At 56.2% G+C, this 21,837-nt stretch overlaps 1 protein-coding gene across 1 annotated transcript in view; it reads left to right on the top strand.

Moving 5' to 3' along the window:
* Positions 1-1,243: 1,243 nt before the first annotated feature.
* Positions 1,244-21,837, top strand: part of JPH3 (junctophilin 3) — a 45,475-nt gene continuing 24,881 nt past the window's right edge. Inside the window, exons 1-2 of the mRNA XM_041459070.1 lie at positions 1,244-1,724; positions 15,768-16,545. Of these exons, the coding sequence (XP_041315004.1) occupies positions 1,343-1,724; positions 15,768-16,545 (1,160 nt within the window). The 5' untranslated portion in view covers positions 1,244-1,342. The remainder of the gene's footprint in view (positions 1,725-15,767; positions 16,546-21,837) is intronic.

Below are 21,837 nucleotides of genomic sequence, written 5' to 3'. Positions count from 1 at the left end.
GGGAGAAAAATAATAATAAAAAAAGCAGTATCTGCGGAGCGGAGCGCGGAGGGCCTCCCGATGGACTGGGAGCAGCCCGATGGGATGCGCTGTGCCGGAGGGAGGGGAGCGGGCTCGCCGCAGCCCGGCTGGAGCGGGAGCCAGCCCGGAGCGCTGCCCCGGCCCGGGGCGAAGCACAGCGCGGCCTTTCCTTCCATCCATAAACAGCCCGTGCTGCGGCTGCGGCGTGCGGAGCCGGCACGGAGCGGGCTCTGCCCGGACGCTCGGGCTGGCCCATCCCCGCTGTCCTCCCACCCAGCTGCCCACGGGGACCCCCGGCTCCGGCGGGAGATGCCGGCCCGGGAGCCGCGGGCGAGCGGCGGGGCTGGGGAGAGCCGGAGGATAAATAAAACCGGAGGGATAAATAAAACGGCGGGAGCATCCCGGGAGGCTGCGGGGGGCTGCGGCCCTGCTGGCTGCCAGGCGAAGGCGACGCAGTTCCTGTCTCTTTAAATCCACCCCGAGCCCGGCGCCGGGAGCCGAGGCAGAGCAGAAAGCCCAGGCTCCCGCTCATTAACGAGCGGGATTTATCCCCGTAGGGAGCCGCCGAGGAAAGGGGTGGGGGGAGGCGGCGGGGCGAGCCCAGGCCCCCCCAGCACCCCGCAGCCCCCGGGGCCGGCAGCCGGGCTCGCCGTGAGCATCCTCGGGCCGGGATGCGGGCTCGGCCGGGCGCGGCCCCCCGGCTCTGAGGTTTGCGGCGCGGGGGAGGCGGCGGGAGGGGGCGCGGGGCGTGCGCGGTGCGGGAGCGGCCGGGAGCCGTGCGGGAGGGCGGCGGAGGAGGCTCCGCATTGCTGCTGCTGCTGCCGCTGCCGCTGCCGCTGCTGCTGCTGCCGAGCCCCGCGATGCCGCCGCGCCCGCCGCTGCCCCCGGCCCTGCGCCCCAGCCAGCCTTTTTTTTTTTTTTTTTTTTTTTCTCCTTTTCCCCCACCCCCGTTCCCTGCCTTGGATGGTTTTTAGGTGGAGTCGTTTGCACCAAAATCCAATAGCTGCTGCTGTTCTTGCTGCTATTTTTTTTTTTTTTTAATGATCCTGTTTCCACAGCAGGGGAAGAGAGAACTGATCCTCAACATACTCCCAGAGAATGAATAATCACAAGAAACTGGCTTAAGCAGCTCCCTGGATCTGGTGCATGATTTCAATTGAGTTCAATTTGATTTAAATTTTTAAATTTTTATTTATTTCTTTTTCCCCAAGTCATCGTTCACATTTTATTTCCTGCATTTCTTCCTATTCTTTTTTTTTTTTCCTTTTTTTTTTTTTTTTTTTTTTCACCTTTCGGGAGATTTGCAAACCGAATTACATGCATGTCCAGTGGGGGAAGGTTTAATTTTGACGATGGAGGGTCGTACTGTGGAGGCTGGGAGGACGGAAAGGCTCATGGCCATGGAATCTGTACCGGCCCGAAGGGTCAAGGTGAATATTCGGGCTCCTGGAGTCACGGCTTTGAGGTGCTGGGGGTCTACACTTGGCCCAGTGGCAACACTTACCAGGGCACCTGGGCGCAGGGCAAGCGCCATGGCATTGGCATGGAGAGCAAAGGGAAGTGGGTGTACAAAGGAGAGTGGACCCATGGATTTAAGGGACGGTACGGGGTCCGGGAATGCACTGGAAACGGGGCCAAGTACGAAGGCACCTGGAGCAATGGATTACAGGATGGCTACGGGACAGAGACCTACTCGGATGGAGGTAGGTGATGCATTGATCCCTTCCTGGTGGGCTGGAGGGTGGTGGGGAGAACCTCCCAGCGGGGTTTGGGTTGGACTCTGGGAGTTTGTAACCTGCTGCCTTGGATCAAGGGATGCTCCCACCCTGCAGGAGAGAAGGAACCAGCCCAGCGTGGCACCGGCCCAGCTCTTTGCCACAGGTAGCCCCATATGTTCCATGGGGTCTCTGGGCGCTGGGTCCTCCCTCCTTCCTCTCCTGGAGTAGGATTTTAGGATGTGGAAGGGGCTGTGCTGCTGGGGGGACGCCCAGCTCCGGCCCAGAGGGGTCGGAGCACGGGGTGGGCCAGGCCTTGGGGACACAACCCAAGTTGCACATGGGATTGGCACTTCTGACTGCACCACTGGAACCTGTAGGATTTGCATGGGAACGACGCGGGGCAGGATGGAGGCGAGCGTGTGTGTGGGGGGATCCGGGGCGGATGGGGCAGCTCCAGTGCTGCCAGCGCTCCCAGCCAGCGCCGGGGGGCTCTGCTCCTCCTCCAGCCCCTCCAAAGGCAGCCCCACGCTCAGCCATGCCAGGGAAAAGACTTTAATTCAGACAAGAGTCTTACATTCCTAGTTTACGGCTTAATGCTTAGCGTAGGGGCTCAGAGGGATCACCAGAGCTCTTCTCTGCCGTCAACACGGCTTAACGAGATGCTGAGGGAAAACTGGGATTAGAGGAAAAACAAGAAAACCCAATTGGAGCGATCAAACCCCCAAAAAATTGCTGGGCTAACAAGCTTTAGGGCTGAACTGGGAGAAACAGCTGGTGCTGTGCTGTAAGTGGCTGTATCATCCTCTCTCCTGGGCTGGGGCTACTTCCACAATCGGAATTGCCACCATAATCCGAGGCAGGCCTACCTGCCGGCAGCCAGGGGCACTGGGCTCCGCTGGCCCCTGCTTTTCCCGGGAATGGTGGCCTCCTGAAGCAGGCTCCGGGGTTATTTTTAGGATGTTATGGTTTTCCATACGGCTCCGGTGAGGAAATTGCAGCGTCGGGGAGCTCCATCGCAGCCCTGCCGAAAGGTGCTGCAAGACCTTGCTCTGGAAAAGCCAGTTTGCTGCTTTGTGGTTGCACAGGGAGGGGAGGTTAAACCTCACCTGCAGCTGCTTTTTTTTTGTGCTCTCGCAGGGAGAGGCGGAACCACCTCGGGATTTTTAATGATAATTTGGTGCCGGTTGTTTTCTGCCAGAGAAAAAGAGAGCTGCAACCTTTTGTTTCGGCTGCCTGGAAGGATGCTGGGGACTAAGCTGGGATGTGCCGGGTGTGTGTTTGGAAGCCATGGATAAATCCCAGCAGTCCTTCAGTCAAAAATAAAGCTTGGGCAGGGAATCGTCGCCGTCTCCCACATCCAAGGCGCTCAGGAGGGGCTGGGGGGGGATTTCTGCTTGCTCCCAACGTGGGTGCTGTCTCCTCCTGGCACCCAGCCCCTGCCTGGGAGGTTTGAGGGAGGACAGACACAAGTCTGGACTAACTACAGGTCTCTGAGGGCTGGGTGTTGCAGGGCTGGCCCTGTCCCCGGCCTCGCACGTGCCCCCGCCCCGGCACACTCCCCATCCTCTGCAGCACAGCGTTTTTTAGGGAAACCTGGGCAGCATCCCCACCCTGGGGTGGCTTAGCAGCACTTTCAGCGTTTTCTGAGAAGCTACCAGAAGCAAAGAGCTTTTCCTTCCATCTTGTCAGGCCAGCCCAGCTTCCCTGTGCTCAGGGACCCGAAAGCGACGTCGTCGTGTGTTTGTGATTTCAGGAGAAGGGAAGAGGAGCAGTGCTGGGAAAGGGCAGGGTCTGTGGCAAAATGCTCCCCCTGGGACTCTGCAAACCTTCCAAGGAGGAAGGAATGCCGTGCTGGGGAAATGCAGAGTGCTGGTAACTGTGGATGCTGCTCCACACCAGCTTTCCCCACCTCAGCTGGGCCACAAACACCCCCAAGGCCACTTCCACCAACTCAGCTCCCAGCACCCAGAGGCCACCTCCCTTTCCCGGTTGCCTGGCTCTATTTTTGGTGGAAACCACCAAAGCCGGGCATCTCCAGCCTTCTTGGACACCAAGCCTTGCTGAACTTTGTGTGTTTGTGTCCCAGAGGCCGCTGCGTGCAGGAGCGGTGGCACCGGGGAGGCAACTGTAGGGAAGGATGTTTCTCATTAATCTATTCCAGTTATTACCTCCAGCAAACTGAAGTATCCAAGAATCCTCGCCCCAGCATCTGTCACTTGCCACCCACAGATAAATATTCATCCCTTGCACATCTTTTTTTTTTTTTTTAGCTCCCCAGCCCTGGCTTGGGGATGAGGCCCTAAATGCGCAGCGAGGCTCGGGGAGCCCCAGAATCCACGGATTTTCTCCCGTTTTCCCATTCCCTGGCACGGCAGCGGGGAAGGGCACGCTCCCCGTGCCCCAGCACTGTGCTGGGAGGGGTGTTGGTGTCACCGCCGGGCTCTTGGGCGCGTTGGGTGTCGTGGGTGGCACACGGTGGCCTGGGCGCTCCTGCCAGCCCCGCGGGCGGCGCGGGCAGCGCCGTCCCCACGCGCGGCTTGCCGAGCTCACACCTCCCACGCCGCGCACGCCGCGCGCCCCACGCCCGTCCCCCCACGCCCACCGGCCCCCCACGGCCTTCCCACGCGCTCCCTGACCCCCGGGGAGAGCAAATCCTGCTCCCCCGGCCCGGGGGATTCGTGTCCATCCGTGCCGCTCCCCCAGGAGCCCGCGCGTCGCCGATGGCCCTGGCATGGCTGGCACGCGGCCTCGGCGCCGTCCCGCTGTCCCCCCGGCCTCACGCACTCAGACACCCCCAGCACTGCTGCTACAGCCTCGTCTTGCTGCCAAAAAAACCTCCTGCCCCCCTCCAGAGCTCCTGATATTACATAAAGCAGCTCCCAAGGGTTGCTCGGTCGGGTGCTGGAGTTGAAGCACTTGTCTGATTCAGCCCAGCTCCGGAGTGGGAGCTGGAATTGCTCCCTTGCTCCAGGGAAAGGGGCTGCATCCACCTGGACCAGCAGCTGTGTGGGGCTGGGGATGCTGGCACTGCAGCTGGGGGCACCTGGGGCAGAGGGTTGGAGACCCTCTTCTGGTCAGGTCTGGAGATCAGGAGGCATCGCAGCTGCTTCCTGCCTGGGATGTTTGGGGATCTCAGGGATTTCACCCCGGGGACAGCTGGAGCTGGAGCTCCAGACTTCCCATGGGAATCCTCTGTATTGGGTTAGGGTTGAGCTGCTGAAACCATCATGGCTGTGGGAGTGGGTGAGGCGGGGTGGCTGAAGGGAGCCCCCAGTCTGGTTTTGCCCTTTCCATCCCTAGCAATGCTGTTTTCCTCCTCCTCCCACCTCTTCCCAGCTGAACAACTGGGATCCTGAACCAGACAGGGGCTCTGGCATGGGACCAGCCCCATCCTGGGCACCCACTGCCCAGCGTCCCTGAGGGAATGGGACAGGTTAGGGATGCCTTCTGTGAGCCAGCCTCACCCTGTTGCCAGTCTTCTCCCATCCTGAATGTCCCACGCTCCCTAAATCCTAAATCCTTGTTTCTCGGGAGGGCTACCCCGAAAGGGCCGGGCGGTGGCATGGTGGTGTTCATCTTGTGTAATCTCCGTGCCCACTCACCTAAAATGAATCATCCTTTGATAGGTGAGGGAAATATAATTAGTGTTTGCATTGTTAGCACTGGCTGAGTAGGCAAGTGGGTTTTCTTGGCCCGGGCTGGGAAATATTCCTGCCGTGGGGAGAGGGAAGCGGAGCACTGGGAGCTGCCCTGCCAGCCTGTCCTGCTCCATGTCCCACTTTCCCACCCCTGCAGTGGCACTGGTGACACCTCTCCTAGCAGGTGCACCAGGAGCTACCCACCAAATGGCTGGGGAGTGGTTGAGGAGGGGAAAAGCATGGAATATTTCCCAAAAGCCAGCATAAAGGGCTGCTCTGGGGGGATGGAGCAGGAATGCTGGGCGGGACCTACCTGCCTTGGAGGGGGCTGCATCCCCTCACCTGAGCTCAGCCATGCTTTGGGATGAGCCACCACCAGCCAGGAGGGTTGGAATGGGACATCTTTAAGGTCCCTTCCACCCCAAGCCATTCCCACATTCCACAGTGCCTGGTGCCTCTCCCCAGCCCTGCCTTCTCCCGAGCTCCTGCACAGGGAACCCAGGAGAGAGGGCAAATTTCCCTCAGGATCTATTCATAGCACAGATGTCAGAATTACCTTAAAAGTACCAGCTCTTCCCTTGTTTTGCTGCCGGGAAGGAATTGTTGATGCACTTTAAACAGTGGGCGGAAACAAGCAAATACAAGAGCGCCCTGATCCTCGATCCTCCCGTTCCTGCAGCACCCAGAGCTGCTCCTAACAGCCCCCCAGAACCTGATAATCAATTTAAAAAGTCAAGATTTTGGTGATGGAGCATCTCGCTGTCTGGGCTGGGTCTAGAAGCTGCTTGCAGTGGTTCTAGGAGAGCAAAACCGGAGACGTCAGGAGCTGCCGAGCACAGAAAAATGAATCAAAATACTAAATGAAGATTCTGACCAGCCTCATTAAAAATAAATGCTATGAACTCATGGTAATTACTTCTCTCACTGGAACATGCTGCTTAGTTTCAGGTACAGCTCAGGACAGAGGAAAAAGGATTTTGACCTCAGAGAAAAGAACATGAGACAGAAATTGCCAGACAGGCCTCACACCCTCAGTCCATCTTCCCGAGCCTTTTATCCAGGCTGAGATTCTCCAGGGAATTGTGCAGGACCCCAGCCTTGGGCAGCCCATCAAGCCCCTCTCCCTGGCCCACAGCAGAGGCTGACCTCAGCCCTGAAGCACAGCGCTCATGCCATTTCACTGGGGTGGGTTCTCATGGCTTTGAATGCAAATCTCAGGATATTTGCATGTGATTTGATATCCCATGGAGCTCCTCGTGGTTGGGTGACATCTGCTCCTGGAGCTGAACATTTTTTTTTTTTTCCCTTTAGAAGCTCCAGCTTGTGGAATCATGTGATTTTGCAAGATTTTTCAGCTTCGGTTTGGAAGCAAGGTTTCCACCCAGGCTATTGCAGAAAAGTCATTCTTCCAGGCTTGGGAAGCAGCAGACAAGAGCTAAAAATGCCTTCTGTTTAAAAATGCCTCGATTTTAAAATGAACCTGATGAATTTTGAATGCTTTGAGTCAGGTAACGCTGACGTAGATGAATGAGCTGTATTAAAGCAGGCGTGACTGGGAGATGGAGGAGCTGGGCAGGGTGAGCTTGGGGATGGTCTCTTAGGGGTGAACTCTGGGGTTTAGCATCTGCCTGGTGAGATTTTTTGTCTCTTTGGGTCTGGTTTTGGCATTGATTGAACTCCTGAGCAGGAAAGGGGTTTTTTGCAAGAGTTTTCAGGAGTTACAGGAGAGTCCTGATGGTCATTTGCCCCTAGATTCAGCTGTTTAACTCACAATTAAAGTATTTTTAACAAAAAAAAAAAATAAAAATTAATGAGCTTGCAGAAAACAAAACTTGAAAGGCAAATGTTTATATTTTGGGGCTTGATATTGGCTTTTCAAAGACAGATTCTGGCCTTTGCATCAAAAATCCTTACAAATTGCATTGGATGCATGAGCATTCCCCAAGAACAGCCACTGCTTTCCCAACATTATTCCCTGAAGAGGTTCCACTCACTCTCAGCACACAGCAGAGCATCATGAATTTTCATGAATGAGTGAACAGCCAGAGCAAGGCCCCTCATTTTGCTGATTTCCACAAGAAGATGATCTCTGCAAAGGTATTATTTCCTGCTCAGGGCATCACTTGTGGCCTGCAAGGTGTTTCCCTGGCATGAATAAGGGTCTGGAAGTGTCCAAGGCCAGGCTGGAGGGGCTTGGAGCAATCTGGGACAGTGGAAGGTGTCCCTGCCCATGGCAGAGATGGAATCAGATGAGATTTAAGGCCCCTTCCAACCCAAACCACTCAGTGATTCCATGATTTATTTCACAGGGAATAAATAAACCCTGTTCTTGCCTCATCCCTCCTGGAGCAGCCTCCCAGCCCTGATCCAGGGGGAGCTGAGCCTCATCCCAGCCCTCTGAGCACCTCCCACACTCGGGGGGGTGCAGCCCCCAAACCCATCAGGCTGGGAGAGGCTGGGAATCAGCCCTTGCTCCTGGATCTCTGCTGGGAGCAGGAGAGATGCCAGAGTTTGGGGCAGGATTAGAGCACGGGGGGATGAAGGGGATCAGCATTAGCCTGATTTCACTCTGCCTTCTTGAGAGAGGCACATTGGCCTTAACAAAGGTGCTGAGCAATATCCTGACGTGGTTTGCATCCCTGGGGATAAAACCTCGTCCTGCTTTTGACCCCAGCTGAATCTGCAGGGGTTCAGCTACCCTGGGAAAACCGTGGCCCCATTTCACCAGGGGATGATGGGGATGATGCCTCCTTGGCTTTCCCTGTGTCTGACAAACCCAGCCCTTCCCACTCCCTGGACAGGCAACAAGAAATGTCTTTCTTTGGTTGTTTCCTTTTAAAAGTTGTATTTCCCCTGACTGCAGGACCTGGAGCTTTAAGGGGAATCACAACTGGCCTGAGAGGCACCATGAGCCCCATCAGAATCAGTGAAGCCAAAATTTGATTGCCTTTATTGTGGGTTTTTGAAGCCTTTCCTTCAATTCTGGCTGGAAAAGGCACTTCCCAAGCAGGTTTGGGGAAGCAGGAGATGCAGCAGCAGCGAGAAGAGGGAGGGGATGCTCAGGACAGGCTTGGTTCTTCCTGAGGAACAGAGGAACAGAGTTTTTCCCCTTGAAGCAAATAGCTGAAATGCCTTGGAAAACATTCATTTCCACACAAGATTTTTTTTTTTTAATGTTTCCAGTGAGGGAGGAGCCTTCACCTGCTGCTTGCAGAGTATCCCTGGGCCAGGCAATGAGGACATAAATGTGTCCCCACGTTTGGGATGGGGCTCGTACCCCCCAGAGGAACATTCTTGCCACCTGTGATTTCCCAGTGATTTTCCCCAAGGAGAAGGGCTCAGCAATCCCTGTTCCATGGGATTTCAGCCAGAAGTACTTTTGTTGTTATTTGCATCCAGAGGAGGAGGAGGAGAAGCAGGAGAAGGAGGAGGAGAAGGAGGAGGAGGAGGATGAGGCGTGAGGCTGTAGAAATCCATCTCCTCCCTGCAGCCCCCGGCTCCTGCAGAGCTTCTGGCTGTTCCAAACCCATCCCTGCTCCCATCCCTAACCCTTCCAAATCCACCTCCTTCCAAACCTCATCCAAACCCGGCACCTCCACTGCTTGATCCCTTTAGATGGAGGCTCCCTGCCCTTAGAAGTACGAGCTGACCGCGCTGACACGAGCTGTAATTCCTTCTCATTTATTGGCCCTCAAACCAGATTTCATTCTGCACCCAGGCAGGAGCACAGCAGCCCCTGGCAGCCCTCATCCTCCTCATCCTCTCCTCCTTGCCCTCCGTGCCTCCCTGGCTGCCCAGGCCTGGCTGTGCCCACCATGTCTGGATGCACCCAGCATTAGCACTATGACTAACACCCATCACGTGCTCCTGCCTGCAGATTAGATTTGCATACTCAAAAATCCATACTTTATTCCTTCCCCTGTGTAAGCAGTTACCAGAGCATATTTTTGGCAAATTAGCAGCCACAGCAGAAGCATCTGACTGTGTTTTTAGCGTGGCTTGGTGCTGGAAAGCCTTGGCAGGGCTGCAGGGGGATCGTTGCTGTGGATTCCCAATCCCTGTGGTGCTGGACACAGGCAGCATTCCCACCTTCCAAGGTGGCACCTCCCAGCTATCCATGCCATGCCTGGGGGGGGTTTAGGGCAGGGTTTGGGGGATGAGAGCAGCAGCTGGGCACAGGGCAGGGCGTGGAAGTCACCCAGCAGGACACAGTGTCCTGGTGCCACGAGGGACAGTGCAGGAGGGGGGTCCTGGCAGAAAATTTGTTCCCACGTCCATGCAGTGACCAGGGGGTTGAGGCAGGGGATTCTCCCCCTCTGAAACCCCACCTGAAGTGCTTTTCCAGCTCTGGGGCTTCCCAGTGTGAGAAGGATGTGGAGCTGCTGGAGCAATTCCAGAGGGGAGCACGGAGCTGCTCCAGGGCTGGAGCCAGGCTGGGAGAGCTGGGGGTGCTCACCTGGAGAGGAGAAGGCTCCAGGGAGAGCTCAGAGCCCTGCCAGGGCCTGAAGGGGCTCCAGGAGAGCTGCAGAGGGACTGGGGACAAGGGATGGAGGGACAGGACACAGGGAATGGCTCCCACTGCCAGAGGGCAGGGATGGATGGGAGATTGGGAATTAGGAATTGTTCCTTGGGAGGGAGGTGAGGCCCTGGCACAGGTGCCCAGAGCAGCTGTGGCTGCCCCTGGATCCCTGGCAGTGCCCAAGGCCAGGCTGGACAGGGCTTGGGGCACCCTGGGACTGTGGGAGGTGTCCCTGCCATGGCAGGGAGGGCGAACAACAGGAATTTTAAGTTCCCTTTCCACCCAAACCATTCTGGGATTCTGTGCTGCTGTGCTCAGGAGTCCCCATAGAGTCAGGCAGAACATTTAGGGGCACATTTTTCCCAACAATTCCCTGGGATGGCCAGCAAGGGTGTCCCCATTGTCACACCATCAGAGCTGAGGCTGGGTGAGCACCCTCCAGCCCTCTCTTTTCTCCCAGACTTTTTCCCTTTGGGATGGGTTCCTGGCTTGATTTGTGTGTGAATCCTCCTGGGCTCTGTGATATTGAGCAGCTGGAAGAGGATATCTGTAAAACTCCCTCCTCTGGTTGGAATTCAAGAGCCCGGCCTAATTATTGCCATCGGACATCTTTAATTAATATGCTGCAGAGGCCAGAGATAAGAGGGGGGCTGAGCACGCCAGGAAGGATCCTTTGCGAGATAAATCAGCAATTTGTAAAACCTAATTACTCTGGCTTGGAAAAGTGGAGGGGCACTTTGGACCACTTCCCCCTCCTGGCTGGGATTTTGGGGAAGGAGAGCTGGGAATGCTGCTGCTGCTCAGCACAGTCCCTGCACCAGGAGGACCTGGCTGGGATGGGACAGAGCTCCTGCCCTTTGGAGCCTGCTGCTCCCCTTTTCCAGGCAAAGCTGGGAAGCTGTGTCCCTGTTGCTGATGATTTTATCTGACCTGGGAATATTGACCCAGCGTGCTTGGGTTTTAACTCAGTGTTAGGGATGGAAAAGGAATTTTTTCCAAACGTTTGTCTTTTTCTGAGGTCAGGTTGTGATAATGACACGAGTGTGTCTGCTGCCCTCAAAGTGCTTCACAACATCCCAAATTCCTACCTGGATGTCTCCATGTGAGGAAGGGGAAGAGGGCAGGTCTGTGCAAACCTCCCGTGGGCTTTATCCATGTGTTTGCCAAAGGGTTCATCCTGCAGGACACAGAACCAGCCCTGTGGGTTTGGGAAAAGCCTGGGAGCAGCCATAAAGCTTCTCCTTAATGGTGTTCCTGGAGTGGGGCCAGAGGGCTCAGTGACTACAAAATGCCAAATCTTGGATATGGGCAGAGCGGGGAGAGAAAACGCAGTCATTCCAACCCAAAAAATCCTTATTTTTATCTCCTTCCAACATCATGGACTAGGTTTATATCCAAGTGCATGATCTTGCCTTAAGCCAGAGGAAGCCCCACATACCTGAGCAGCCCAACATCCTCCCTTTGGGCTTCCTCCTGTGTTGTTCAAACTCCAGCTATTCCTGGGGGAGCTCCTTGGGATGTTTATTTGTTATAAAGCTGGATTTCACTGGAATAGATGCTGCACAGCCCCTTTATCCAGTGGCTGGGCATCACTGTGAGGTTTCACCATCTCTCCATAAGCAGGAAAGGATTCCAGGTCCGGGAAATTCCAGGTCCAGGAAATTCCTCCGTTTGGGACAGCAAGCCATGGCTTGGTTGTCCCTTCCCAACCATGGAGAAGAAAGACCTTGTCAGCATGAGGGAGCAGTCCTGGCACCCCACAGTGCTGTATCCCAGAGGGATGAGCCAGAGCTCCTCCCCTCCCCAGCAAATTCCCCAAAATCTCTGTGGCAGAGGAAGGGAAACACACGGAGTCACTGCTCCTGCAATGCCTCTGATCCCCACGGAGAGCTTTGCAAGCAGGAGCTGCATCAGAGTCCCCAGCCCAGCTGAACTGCTGGAATGCTGCTGCCTTATCCCTGTTCCCAGCAGGGAATATGGAGCTGCAGGGTCCTGCTCACCTCCCCTCTCCTGGTTTGCTGCAAGTTGCAAACCCAGCCCAGCCCTGATTTTGGGGATTTTGGCGTTATGGGGCCACCAGGAGCTGCCCTGCAGGCTCTCAGCTCTCTTCCCAGGGTGGGTTTTAGCCAAATGCTGAGGCAGTGCTGCTCCCTGACTGCTGGAGAACCAGGAATGATGCTGCCCAAGCCAGGGACTTCCTGCTGTCTGCTCTCAGCCCCGCTGCCTCTGGCCAAGGATGGGGCTCTGCACACTCCTCAAGGCCATGGCAATTCCTGCAGGAGCTCTGGAAACAAGCCAGCCCTGCTCCAAGGGGAATGAGCCAAAAAAAACCCCAAATTCAGCATTAGGAACACCGGTGAATGTGTCCAACAGCACTGCCCTTTGTCTTCTCTCCGTGTTTCCACTGATCCCTGTCTTTCCCATGAGCCTGTTCCCTTTCTTGCACTTTGTTATTTCTGAATTAGGGTTTTTCTCTCCAGTCCATCTTTTGGGATGACTCCAGTTGTTTTCTCCTAGCCTCAGGCTGTGCCCTCTCCTTAGCTCTGCTTGGCATGGACGTGGCTTTCCTCACCTTTATCTTGACTTTCCATGTCCAGGGCTTTCTTCTCTCTCTTTGTCCTTTTTGCCCCATGCAAAAGAACCACACAGAGGTGGGATGGATATTTGTGGCATCTTGGAGGCATCCACAGGAGTGCCCTGCATGGCTGAGGGAAGAGGCTGGGACTTTTCCTCCCCAGGGATTCTCCTCCATCACAGAGGCTTTGGCTCTTCTCTGGCTTGGGCAGTACAATGGGTTTGTGGCCAGGATTGCCCTGGATTGCTCTCTGCCTCCCATCCTGAGGGAAGCACCTTCCCCTCCTGCATCCCGACCCTGTGAGGTGCTCAGAACCAAAATCCTTGGAATTCTCCCTTCAGCACCTCAGCAGATGGTTCTGCTCCATCAGAAATGCTCGTTCCACCCCTCCCAGCCCCACCCTGCTGTCCCCACCGTGCCAGATTCCTGCTGCACCTTCCCTTTCCGTGTCCAGAGCTTGGAGCAGCTGCAGCCGGTCCATCCTGGCATGTGAGGGGGAATGTTGTGAAATCCTGTTTGCTCTGCAGGGACAAGGGCTCTCTGGGCTCCTTGTGAGACCAAGCTTTGTGCACATATCTGCAAATGTTGGGGCAGAGGTTAAGCTGAGCAGGGCTCGGGGAGGAGGTGGCTTAGCAATGCAGATCAGATGGCTCCTGCCAAATCCTGGAGATCCAGGCTTTAAAACATCATGAAGTCAGGGAAGGAAGGAGAGCTGCTGGCTGAGGAAGGGCTCAGCTCCCTGACAGGAAGCTCTTTGATCTGCTGGTGGCCATGAAGCTGCCCAGATGCCTTGGTGGCCTCTGGGGCAATCCCTAGGGATAATCCATGCTGCTGCCTCCTGCAGGGAAGAAACGACACCCACGAAAGCAGAGCTGGGGGTGGGGAGGTGCTGCACGGTGCTGGGGGAGGACAAGCAGGATGGAGTGGCTGGAAAATCCACCTTGCCAAGGAAATGCCACTCCTGGCAGCTGTGCCATTCCAGGAGCAGGGATGGGATGGCAGCATCCCGGGCACCTGAGCCTGCCTGGGGACAGGCACGGGCTGCAGCTGTGACCTGCTGTGACCGATTTGCCGCCGGTGCTCCAGCCCTCAGCGCTTTGTTCTGCTCCCTGCCGGTCCCTCTGGTTTCAGCACAGGGCTGTGATCCTTCACGCTGCTCCAGCTGAATCCAGGGAGGTTTTTCAGCTGCACTTTTGCCGGGAGATGAGGAGGCCGAGGGACCTGTGGGTCAGAGATCGAATGAAGGGATTCACCAAGGGAAAGGGAGATCAGGATTTGGGCAGGGTGGGATCTGGTGGATCTCATGTAGGAACTGTTCTCTCTGTGCCCCTGCTCACACTGACATCTTTCCCTGAAACCCACTGTATCCATCTCCAGGGAGGCAGGAGCACGGTGTGAGGACATCCCAAGCCACCCTGAGGGCTCCTTGGCAGGGGCACTTGGGGCTTTGGGGGGGAATCTTTCCCCAAGTTGCTCCATTGTCCTGGTGAGACACTCTGGGATGGAGCCAGAAAGGGAAGAGAGGTGCTGCCAGTTGCCCAGGGAATGCAGGGACACCTTGGCAGGCTCTCCCCTGCCACAGCCACCATCCCAGGCGTGGGAGAGCTGTGGGTGCATGGCACTGATTGTTCCCCATTCTTGGGGACACCACAGGGGACAAGGCAGGCTCAAACCCCCACACAGGACATGTCTGCTGTGTCCCCTGAGCTGCATCTCACAGGTTGTCCCCCATCCTTCTCCCTTCTCCCTGCCCTGCCAGTGCCTGCCCTAATCCCAGTGCTAATCCTATAAACCCTCAGTAAATCCTGCCTGCCCCTGCCTCTCCACGTCCCTTCCCCAGGGCAGGCTCTGTGGGGTCCCCACCTTGGGTCTGCTGGTTTTTTGGGGTGCACAAAGCTGTCACCCCAATAATGTAATGCCATTGGAGCACAGGGAAGGATGCCCAAATCCTGGGGGATTTGTTCAAAGCACTGGCAGCTAAAAGACAGTTGAAGAACCCCAAAGTACACCCCAAAATGTGGCCAGGTGCTGGTTTCACGCTCTCAGGAAGCAGTTCCTGTGCTCAGCATGAGCTGCTCCAGCCCAGATCCCTTCTCCACTGCCGAGCCCCAGAACTGGGCAGGGGAATTCCTCAGGGAGTGCTGGGGTAGGACTGGCCTGATTCAGGCAGGGTTCACTATTTCAGCAGGTCTATTTTGAGGTTCCCTGGGCATGTGGAGGGCTGGCACAAAGGGAGGTCCCACTGCTGTGAGGTGCTGCCTGTGCCCATCCCAGCTCCTCACATCCTGGGGCTGGGACTGCTCCCAGCATTCCAGCAACTCCAGGGCCCGGCTCAGAGCCATCCTCGGGCTCCTCAGCCTGCCCCAGCAGGGCTCACAGTGGATCACTGCATCTCGAGCTGGTCTGGAGAAGATTAAACCGACCTAAGAATAAAAACAAGCCCTTCACTTCAATGGGCTGGGATAAAGCCTGGAATTGTGCCAACCTCTGAGCTCCAGGAGGGGATGGGATTAGGAACCCTGAGCAGATTACCACCCACCCCACATTTCAGTGCACAGGGAGGGTGCTGAGGTCCAGCTGTGCCCCCCGGGCTGGGTGGGCTCCTTGTCCCCCTGTTCCAGTGCTGTGCTGGAGGCCTGTGTGTGTTTCGTGCCACCAACAACCAGTTAAGAAACTCCAGGAAGTGCCCACACAAATGTAGGAGCTCCAACAGGGGCACAATTCCAAGGGGAATATCCAAATGGATCTCTCCCCGTGAGGCCTTTATTTCTATGGAGCTGCTTCCTTCCCCAGCACCCCGGATGAAGGCTCTGTGTGTATAAATAAATGTATTGTTATGCATTATCCATCCACTGTGAGATGCCAGCAGCATGGACAGGATCAGAGTGTGCTCCTGGATAACCATTCCCCCATTCCACACCCCTGCTCCCTCCCTTTCACGTTAGGGATTGATCCAAGGGGCAGTTCCTTGATGCCTTGCCTGGTTTCTAACACCCCCATGCAAGCCTGCAATCTGGAATGGCTGCCCGGGGAGGTGGTGGAGTCACCATCCCTGGGTGTGTTTAACAAAGCCTGGATGTGGCACTGGCTGCCAGGATTTAGTTGGACTCGATAATCTTTAAGGTCTCTTCCAACCTGGTGACTCTGTGAATTCTGTGAATCCAATCAATTTTTCCCTCCACAACCTGACATTGCAATCCCCATCCTGGAGCTGGGACTGGGATCCCAGAGCTGCTCCCGGAGGAGTTTGATGCCATGACCGCCCCTCTCCGTTTGCTTTTGTCTCCCCTCCGCAGGGACATACCAGGGCCAGTGGGTCGGGGGGATGCGCCAGGGTTACGGCGTCCGGCAGAGCGTTCCCTACGGCATGGCTGCGGTCATCAGGTCACCCCTGAGGACATCCATCAACTCCCTGCGCAGCGAGCACACCAACGGCACGGCGCTGCACCCCGACGCCTCGCCCGCCGTGGCCGGCAGCCCCGCCGTGTCCCGCGGCGGCTTCGTCCTCATGGCCCACAGCGACGCCGAGATCCTCAAGAGCAAGAAGAAGGGAATCTTCCGGCGCTCGCTGCTGAGCGGGCTCAAGCTCCGCAAGTCCGAGTCCAAGAGCTCCTTGGCCAGCCAGCGGAGCAAGCAGAGCTCGTTCCGGAGCGAGGCCGGCATGAGCACGGTCAGCTCCACCGCCAGCGACATCAACTCCACCATCAGCCTGGGCGAGGGCGAGGCCGAGCTCTCGGTCATCGAAGACGACATCGACGCCACCACCACCGAGATCTACGTGGGCGAGTGGAAGAACGACAAGCGCTCGGGCTCGGGCGTCAGCCAGCGCTCGGACGGGCTCAAGTACGAGGGCGAGTGGGCCAACAACAAGCGCCACGGCTACGGCTGCATGACCTTCCCCGACGGCACCAAGGAGGAGGGCAAGTACAAGCAGAACATCCTGGTCAGCGGCAAGAGGAAGAACCTCATCCCGCTGCGCGCCAGCAAGATCCGGGAGAAGGTGGATCGGGCCGTGGAGGCGGCCGAGAGGGCGGCCACCATCGCCAAGCAGAAAGCGGAGATCGCGGCGTCCAGGTAAGGGGGTTCCTGCCCATCCTGGTGTGTCTGAGCTGGGATCCCGCCCTGGGGGCTTGGGATAAATGGGGTGAGAGTTAGGAGGGGTGCTGCTGGAGGAAAGCAGCCCATGGTGAGCATCTGCAGGTTGGTGTTACGTGGACCTCACTTGCCCAAGCCTTGCAGTGCTGTTCAAAACAGGGTGGATCCAAGCCCAGTTGTCCCTCTGGTAATTCCCGGTGGGCTGGGGATGCACAACCTCCCCAAATGAGGCAGGGAGGCCACGCAGGGTCACCAGAGCAGGGCAGCCTGTGCAGGGGGTGGTGGCACCTTGGTGGCTGTCACAGGCTGAGCGCTGTCACTTAGGGGATGCTGGGTTGTTTATCCCATTTTTCCCTCTCCTCTTGGATGAGCAGAAGAGCTCCTGAGTTTGCCCAAATCCTCTGCCTGACTCACAGCCAAAGGCTGGCCTGAGCTGGGAGGATTCCCAGCCATTTCCATTCCCAAAAGGGTTTTTTTGAGTGGAAAACCAGTCAAATATGTGGCTTCAGCCCTGGGGAGGCTCTGCTGGAAAACAGCAGATCTGGGTGCCCTACAATGCCCTGGGCAGCCCTCATGGAACTGCTCAGAGATGCAGAGCTGGGATCTGCTGAAAACCAGCAGGAGGGGAGGGGGAAACGAGCCATGTCTAATTTAAATTGAAATAAGGTCCCAGCTCAAAGCAGGACCAGCTCAAGCACCCTGTAGCTGACTCCCAAAGGCACCTGGAGCTCTGTGCCTTGCAGGAAGCTCCCAGAGCAGCAGTGAGATGAGGAGGAAAAGCTCCTCTGGAGAATTCACATTTTGGGGTGGTTTATTAGAGCATGTCATTCCTTTCTGTTTTCTGAGCAAGGGCTATATTTAGCAACCAGGCTGGGAAAAAGGGCTGGGGTTAGGGGAAAAACCCAGGTATCCTCAGCCTCCTGTGCTGGATTAATTGTTGGGTCTGGAATATTTGTATGCAGAGTCACACTTGAAATCTTTATCAGCAAGTCTGCCAAGGGCTTATCTGCAATATGAATGAGCCTCCCGGGCCTGCTTTGGGAGCACATTTGGGCTTGATGATGTTTTTGAGCTGATGGTTGGAAAAAAAATGAAAAGTCCCTCTAGAACATCAGGTAGGAAGCAGACTGCAGAGGAGTGGGAAGGCCAGATCTTTCCCTGTGGTCTGGGGATGGATGGGAATGCCTCAAAAGGCTGCAATCCTGGAAATATGGAGCTCCAGGGTGCTGTGGGATGGATCCTGGAAATGTGGAGCTCCAGGGTGCTGTGGGATGGATCCTGGAAATGTGGAGCTCCAGTGTGCTGTGGGATGCTGGGTCTGAGAACCTGAGCATCCTCAATCCCCCAGTGGTGATGATCCTGGAATGCCATGAGAGTGGGATTGGAAGAGATGCTTAGTGAGCTCTTGACATGTAATATTCCACCTCTAATTATGGGAGAGAAGGGGGAAAAAATCGAGTCAGGAATGCCAGTTGTGAACAGCTCCCTGCCCTGCACTGACTGGGTGGCCCAGGGCTCTGCTGGAGGAGTCCAGGGAGGCTGGGGAGTGGAGGGTGGAGGTGGAGAGTGGAGATGGATGGGATTAGGTGGGTCCAGGGAAGGATTCCTTTCCAATATCCCATGTAAATCTCTGCTCTTTTACCTTAAACCGCTTTGTCTGAAACCTCCAATCCCTCAGCTCGAGCTCTCCCCCCTCGCGAGGCTTTTGGCAGAGTCCCTGAGCCTGCAGAACCAGAGCACAGCAAGGTTTTACATACTGAGATCCAGCTGGAAAAGCTTTCTTATTAATCTTAGTCCGATTTCATTTTAAAGCTTCCTAATGAAGGAACCCTCCCCTGCAGTGCCCACACCAAACTGCATCGTCCAAATGCCACAAAGCAGAGCTGGGGGAGAATCCTGGTGCTCATTCCCGAGGTTTTGGGGCTCAGGGTTGGAATATCCCCCTCTAATGCCAACATAAACTCCAATTTCCCAGCACCTGGCGTGGCTGTGGCTGTGTGTGTGTATTCTTTTCTGTCTGAGTTCACTCTGCAGCCTTTCCCTTGGTGGGGGAAAAAAAAAAAATATGTGCCCACCCACGGCTTTCATTAAATTTGTAAGAATTCAGTATTTTTGAAAACTCTGCCGCTCTGTCAGATTTGGTTGGAATTGGCCAACACGTTCAAAAGTTATTAGTGTGGGAGTGATGGCATATAGATATATAAACAGCACAATCACAGGAGTGAGCCCCATTTCCTGAGGAAAGTAGGCTAAAAACACAGTGTGCTGGAGACAAGGAAATTGCTTTCCCAAAGTTGTTGGAGTCTGAGTAGAGCACAGTGATATCTGCACCTTTAAGGGATTTCTTTTAGGGTCGAGAGGAGATTCTCCTAAATGTTCTTTGCTGTAATTTAATGGGAGAACACACAATTCCCTCTGATTCTCTGGAATTGTTCAGTGAAGTGAGCGGGGAGGAAGGGATGTGAATGAGGGTGAGGAGCTCCTGTTGATAGCAGCTGGCCCATCCCTGGGAGGGTTCAAGGCCAGGAGAAAGTTTGGAGCAGCCTGGGGTAGGGAAGGAGTCCCTGCCCATGGCAGGGGTGGGACTGGATGAACTTTAAGGTCCCTTCCCACCCAAATCTTTCCATGATTCCATAGCCAGTTTTCAGAGGGAGACAAGGAGGGAACTCTTCCCCAGCCTGTGTAGAAAGAATGTTCAGGGTGTTCTCTGCGTGCTCTGGGAGATTTTCATTCCCTCTCAAATCAGTCAAGAGCCTGCACTCTTTCTGCTGCCACCCTGGAAGGACGAAGGACGCACTGGACACCCTGAGCCCCATCTCATTAGTGCTAATTGACACCTCAGGCAAATTATCTGTAGGCTCTGGTGTGTCATCATCCAGTAAAATAAAATATGCAGGCAACAAAGGTGGGCCAGGGAGCTCATCCCAGCCCCTGGTTTTTGGCACAGCCATCTGCTGGGGGGAGATGGGTGCACAGGGAATGTCAGGGGAGATCAGGGCTGACTCCTGCTCTCCAGGATGGGTGATGGCAGCTCAGACAGACCCTACATCTGTCCTGCTTCCACAGTTCAGGGGTTTGGAACTAGTGGCTGGGCTGGCTATGGCAGGAGGGACCATCCCTGGATGAGTCCCAGGGATGGGTGGCACGTGGCAGACACTTCACTCCTCTCCAGCATGGGGGATCTGCTGCCCAGCACCTTAAATCAGAATTCCTGGGAGCAGCCAGTGCCCCAGCTCCCAGAGGGAATGCTGCTCCCAGGTCACTCCTAAGTAATGCTCTCCCTGGCATAATTATAGCCCAGCCTTGCACCAACCAGGAGAAAAATATAATTAAAGCTCCACCGTCTCAGGAGGAGCTGGGCCACAAATTAGCACAGTGTCATTCAACTCCAGACAGGGAAACTGGAGGGAAATAGGAAAAGGAAGGAAATAAAGGCAACCTTTCAGTGAGGAGGGGACAAGGGGGATGGTTGGACCCATCCTGGATGCTCCTTTGGGATGCTGCAGCCAGGGCTGACGTGGGGCAGGAAAAGCCCCCAAGAGCTGAGCAGCAAAGTGCAGGAGGTTCTTAGAGCCAAACAGGTATTTTTGTGAGAAAAATGGAATTACAGCTCAGGCAAAACCCAGAGAATAGCAAAGCTGCTGCAGCCGTGCTCTGAGAGTCACAGGAGTCTGTAAAATAATACATGTGAAAGTGTTCTTGTGCTCAGTAATGTCCCCACCGGCTCTCCCCAGCCCCGGTAATGTCCCCACCGGCTCTCCCGGTCCCGGTAATGTCCCCACCGGCTCTCCCCAGCCCCGGTAATGTCCCCACCGGCTCTGCCCAGCCCCGGTAATGTCCCCACCGGCTCGCCCAGCCCCGGTAATGTCCCCACCGGCTCTCCCGGTCCCGGTAATGCTGCTTCTTAATGCTCTGCCAGGCCTGAGCCCGCAGCTCTGCCATTGTCTGTGCTGCCTTTGATTTCGGGTTGTTGCTGCTGCTTTTTGGGTGCCTGGGGGTGCTGGCTGCTGATCCCAACCCTGCCTCGTGCTGCCCCAGGGGCTCCTGCTGTGGATGGAGAGGGACAAGGAGAAGGAGGAGGGGTGGGAGTTAAGGACCCCCAAAGGGTTTTGTGTCCCCTTTTTTGGGTCAGGGCAGCAGGGACACACAAAGCCAGCATGGGGCAGAGCTGAGCTGGCTGCAAGGATGGGCTGAGCTGATGCCCAGGTAGGGCAGGGACTCTCACCAGCCCCTCTCTGGGCAATTTTGAGTCCAGGGAGGATTCCTCTGCTCATGGCCCTCTGGAGAAGTGCTGCTGCTCCCTGCAAGGGCCCTGCCAGCAGCTGGAGCTGGGGATTTGCAGGAGTCACCTCTGCCCATGAGCTGGGCACTGATGGGGTCACTGAGGGCATCACCTGGAGCCCCCAGGCCTCGTGTGGGGTGAATGTGCTCCCTCCACCCCTTCCTGGTCTCCCCGTCCTTTCCTTGAGGGATGCAAAGGGTCAGGGAGGGAAACACTCAGGGGTGACTCCAAGGCTGACAGCAGCTGGGGCAGGAGGTGATTCTCCTCACAGCAGCTTTTCCTTCTTCCCCCAGCCCCCTCTGCCCCAAACCTCCCCTGTGCAATGCAAGAGGAGCAGAGCCTGGGCTGGCAGCCTCCACCGGGCTCTGCTGCTGCTGGAACTGAGCATTCCCTCCTTCCCTGCCACTTCCCTGCCACCTCCCTGCCACCTCCCTCCCTGCTCTGCCGTGCTGCCAGGGGTCAGGGGATCCCATTAGGGATCCCATTAGGATCAGCTGTCGTTCCCGCTGGGATTCAGCCGGGATGACAAGGACACCCCTGGCTCACGGCAGGCACATTCCCACCTCCAGCCCGGGCTCGGCCATCCCGGAGTGTCCCGTCCCTCCCTTCCTCCCCAGGTCCGGCTCCTGCGGGATGCGATGCGACGTGAGCACCGTGGTTGTTGACGTGCTCCAGCCATGCCAATTTAATAACTTCCTGCTCAGACGGGATTTGCAGCCTTAAACCCTTTTGCGGCCGTGTCAAAAGTCCGGAGCAGCCTCCAGGCTTGTGCAGGGTCAGCTCGGTGTGTCCCCAACAGCCACCCCGCCACGGGGGACAGCCTCCAGGGCAGGGCCAGGCTGGACAATGAAGTGCCTTTTGTAGGGATGAAGATTTGCGAGGTAATCCGGCTGGAAAAACCTCAGCAGATCATTTGTACTCCTGGCAGAGCGGCTCAGTGGGGTTTTGGTTTTCCCATCCCTCACCCACCACCTTTGATCCGAACTTGG

This window comes from Pyrgilauda ruficollis, unplaced genomic scaffold (genome assembly GCF_017590135.1).
Source record: "Pyrgilauda ruficollis isolate IOZ18807 unplaced genomic scaffold, ASM1759013v1 scaffold13, whole genome shotgun sequence".
Taxonomy (NCBI): Eukaryota; Metazoa; Chordata; class Aves; order Passeriformes; family Passeridae; genus Pyrgilauda; species Pyrgilauda ruficollis.
Note: the sequence above shows the minus strand (reverse complement) of the source record. Positions and strands in the feature narration are given on the sequence as shown.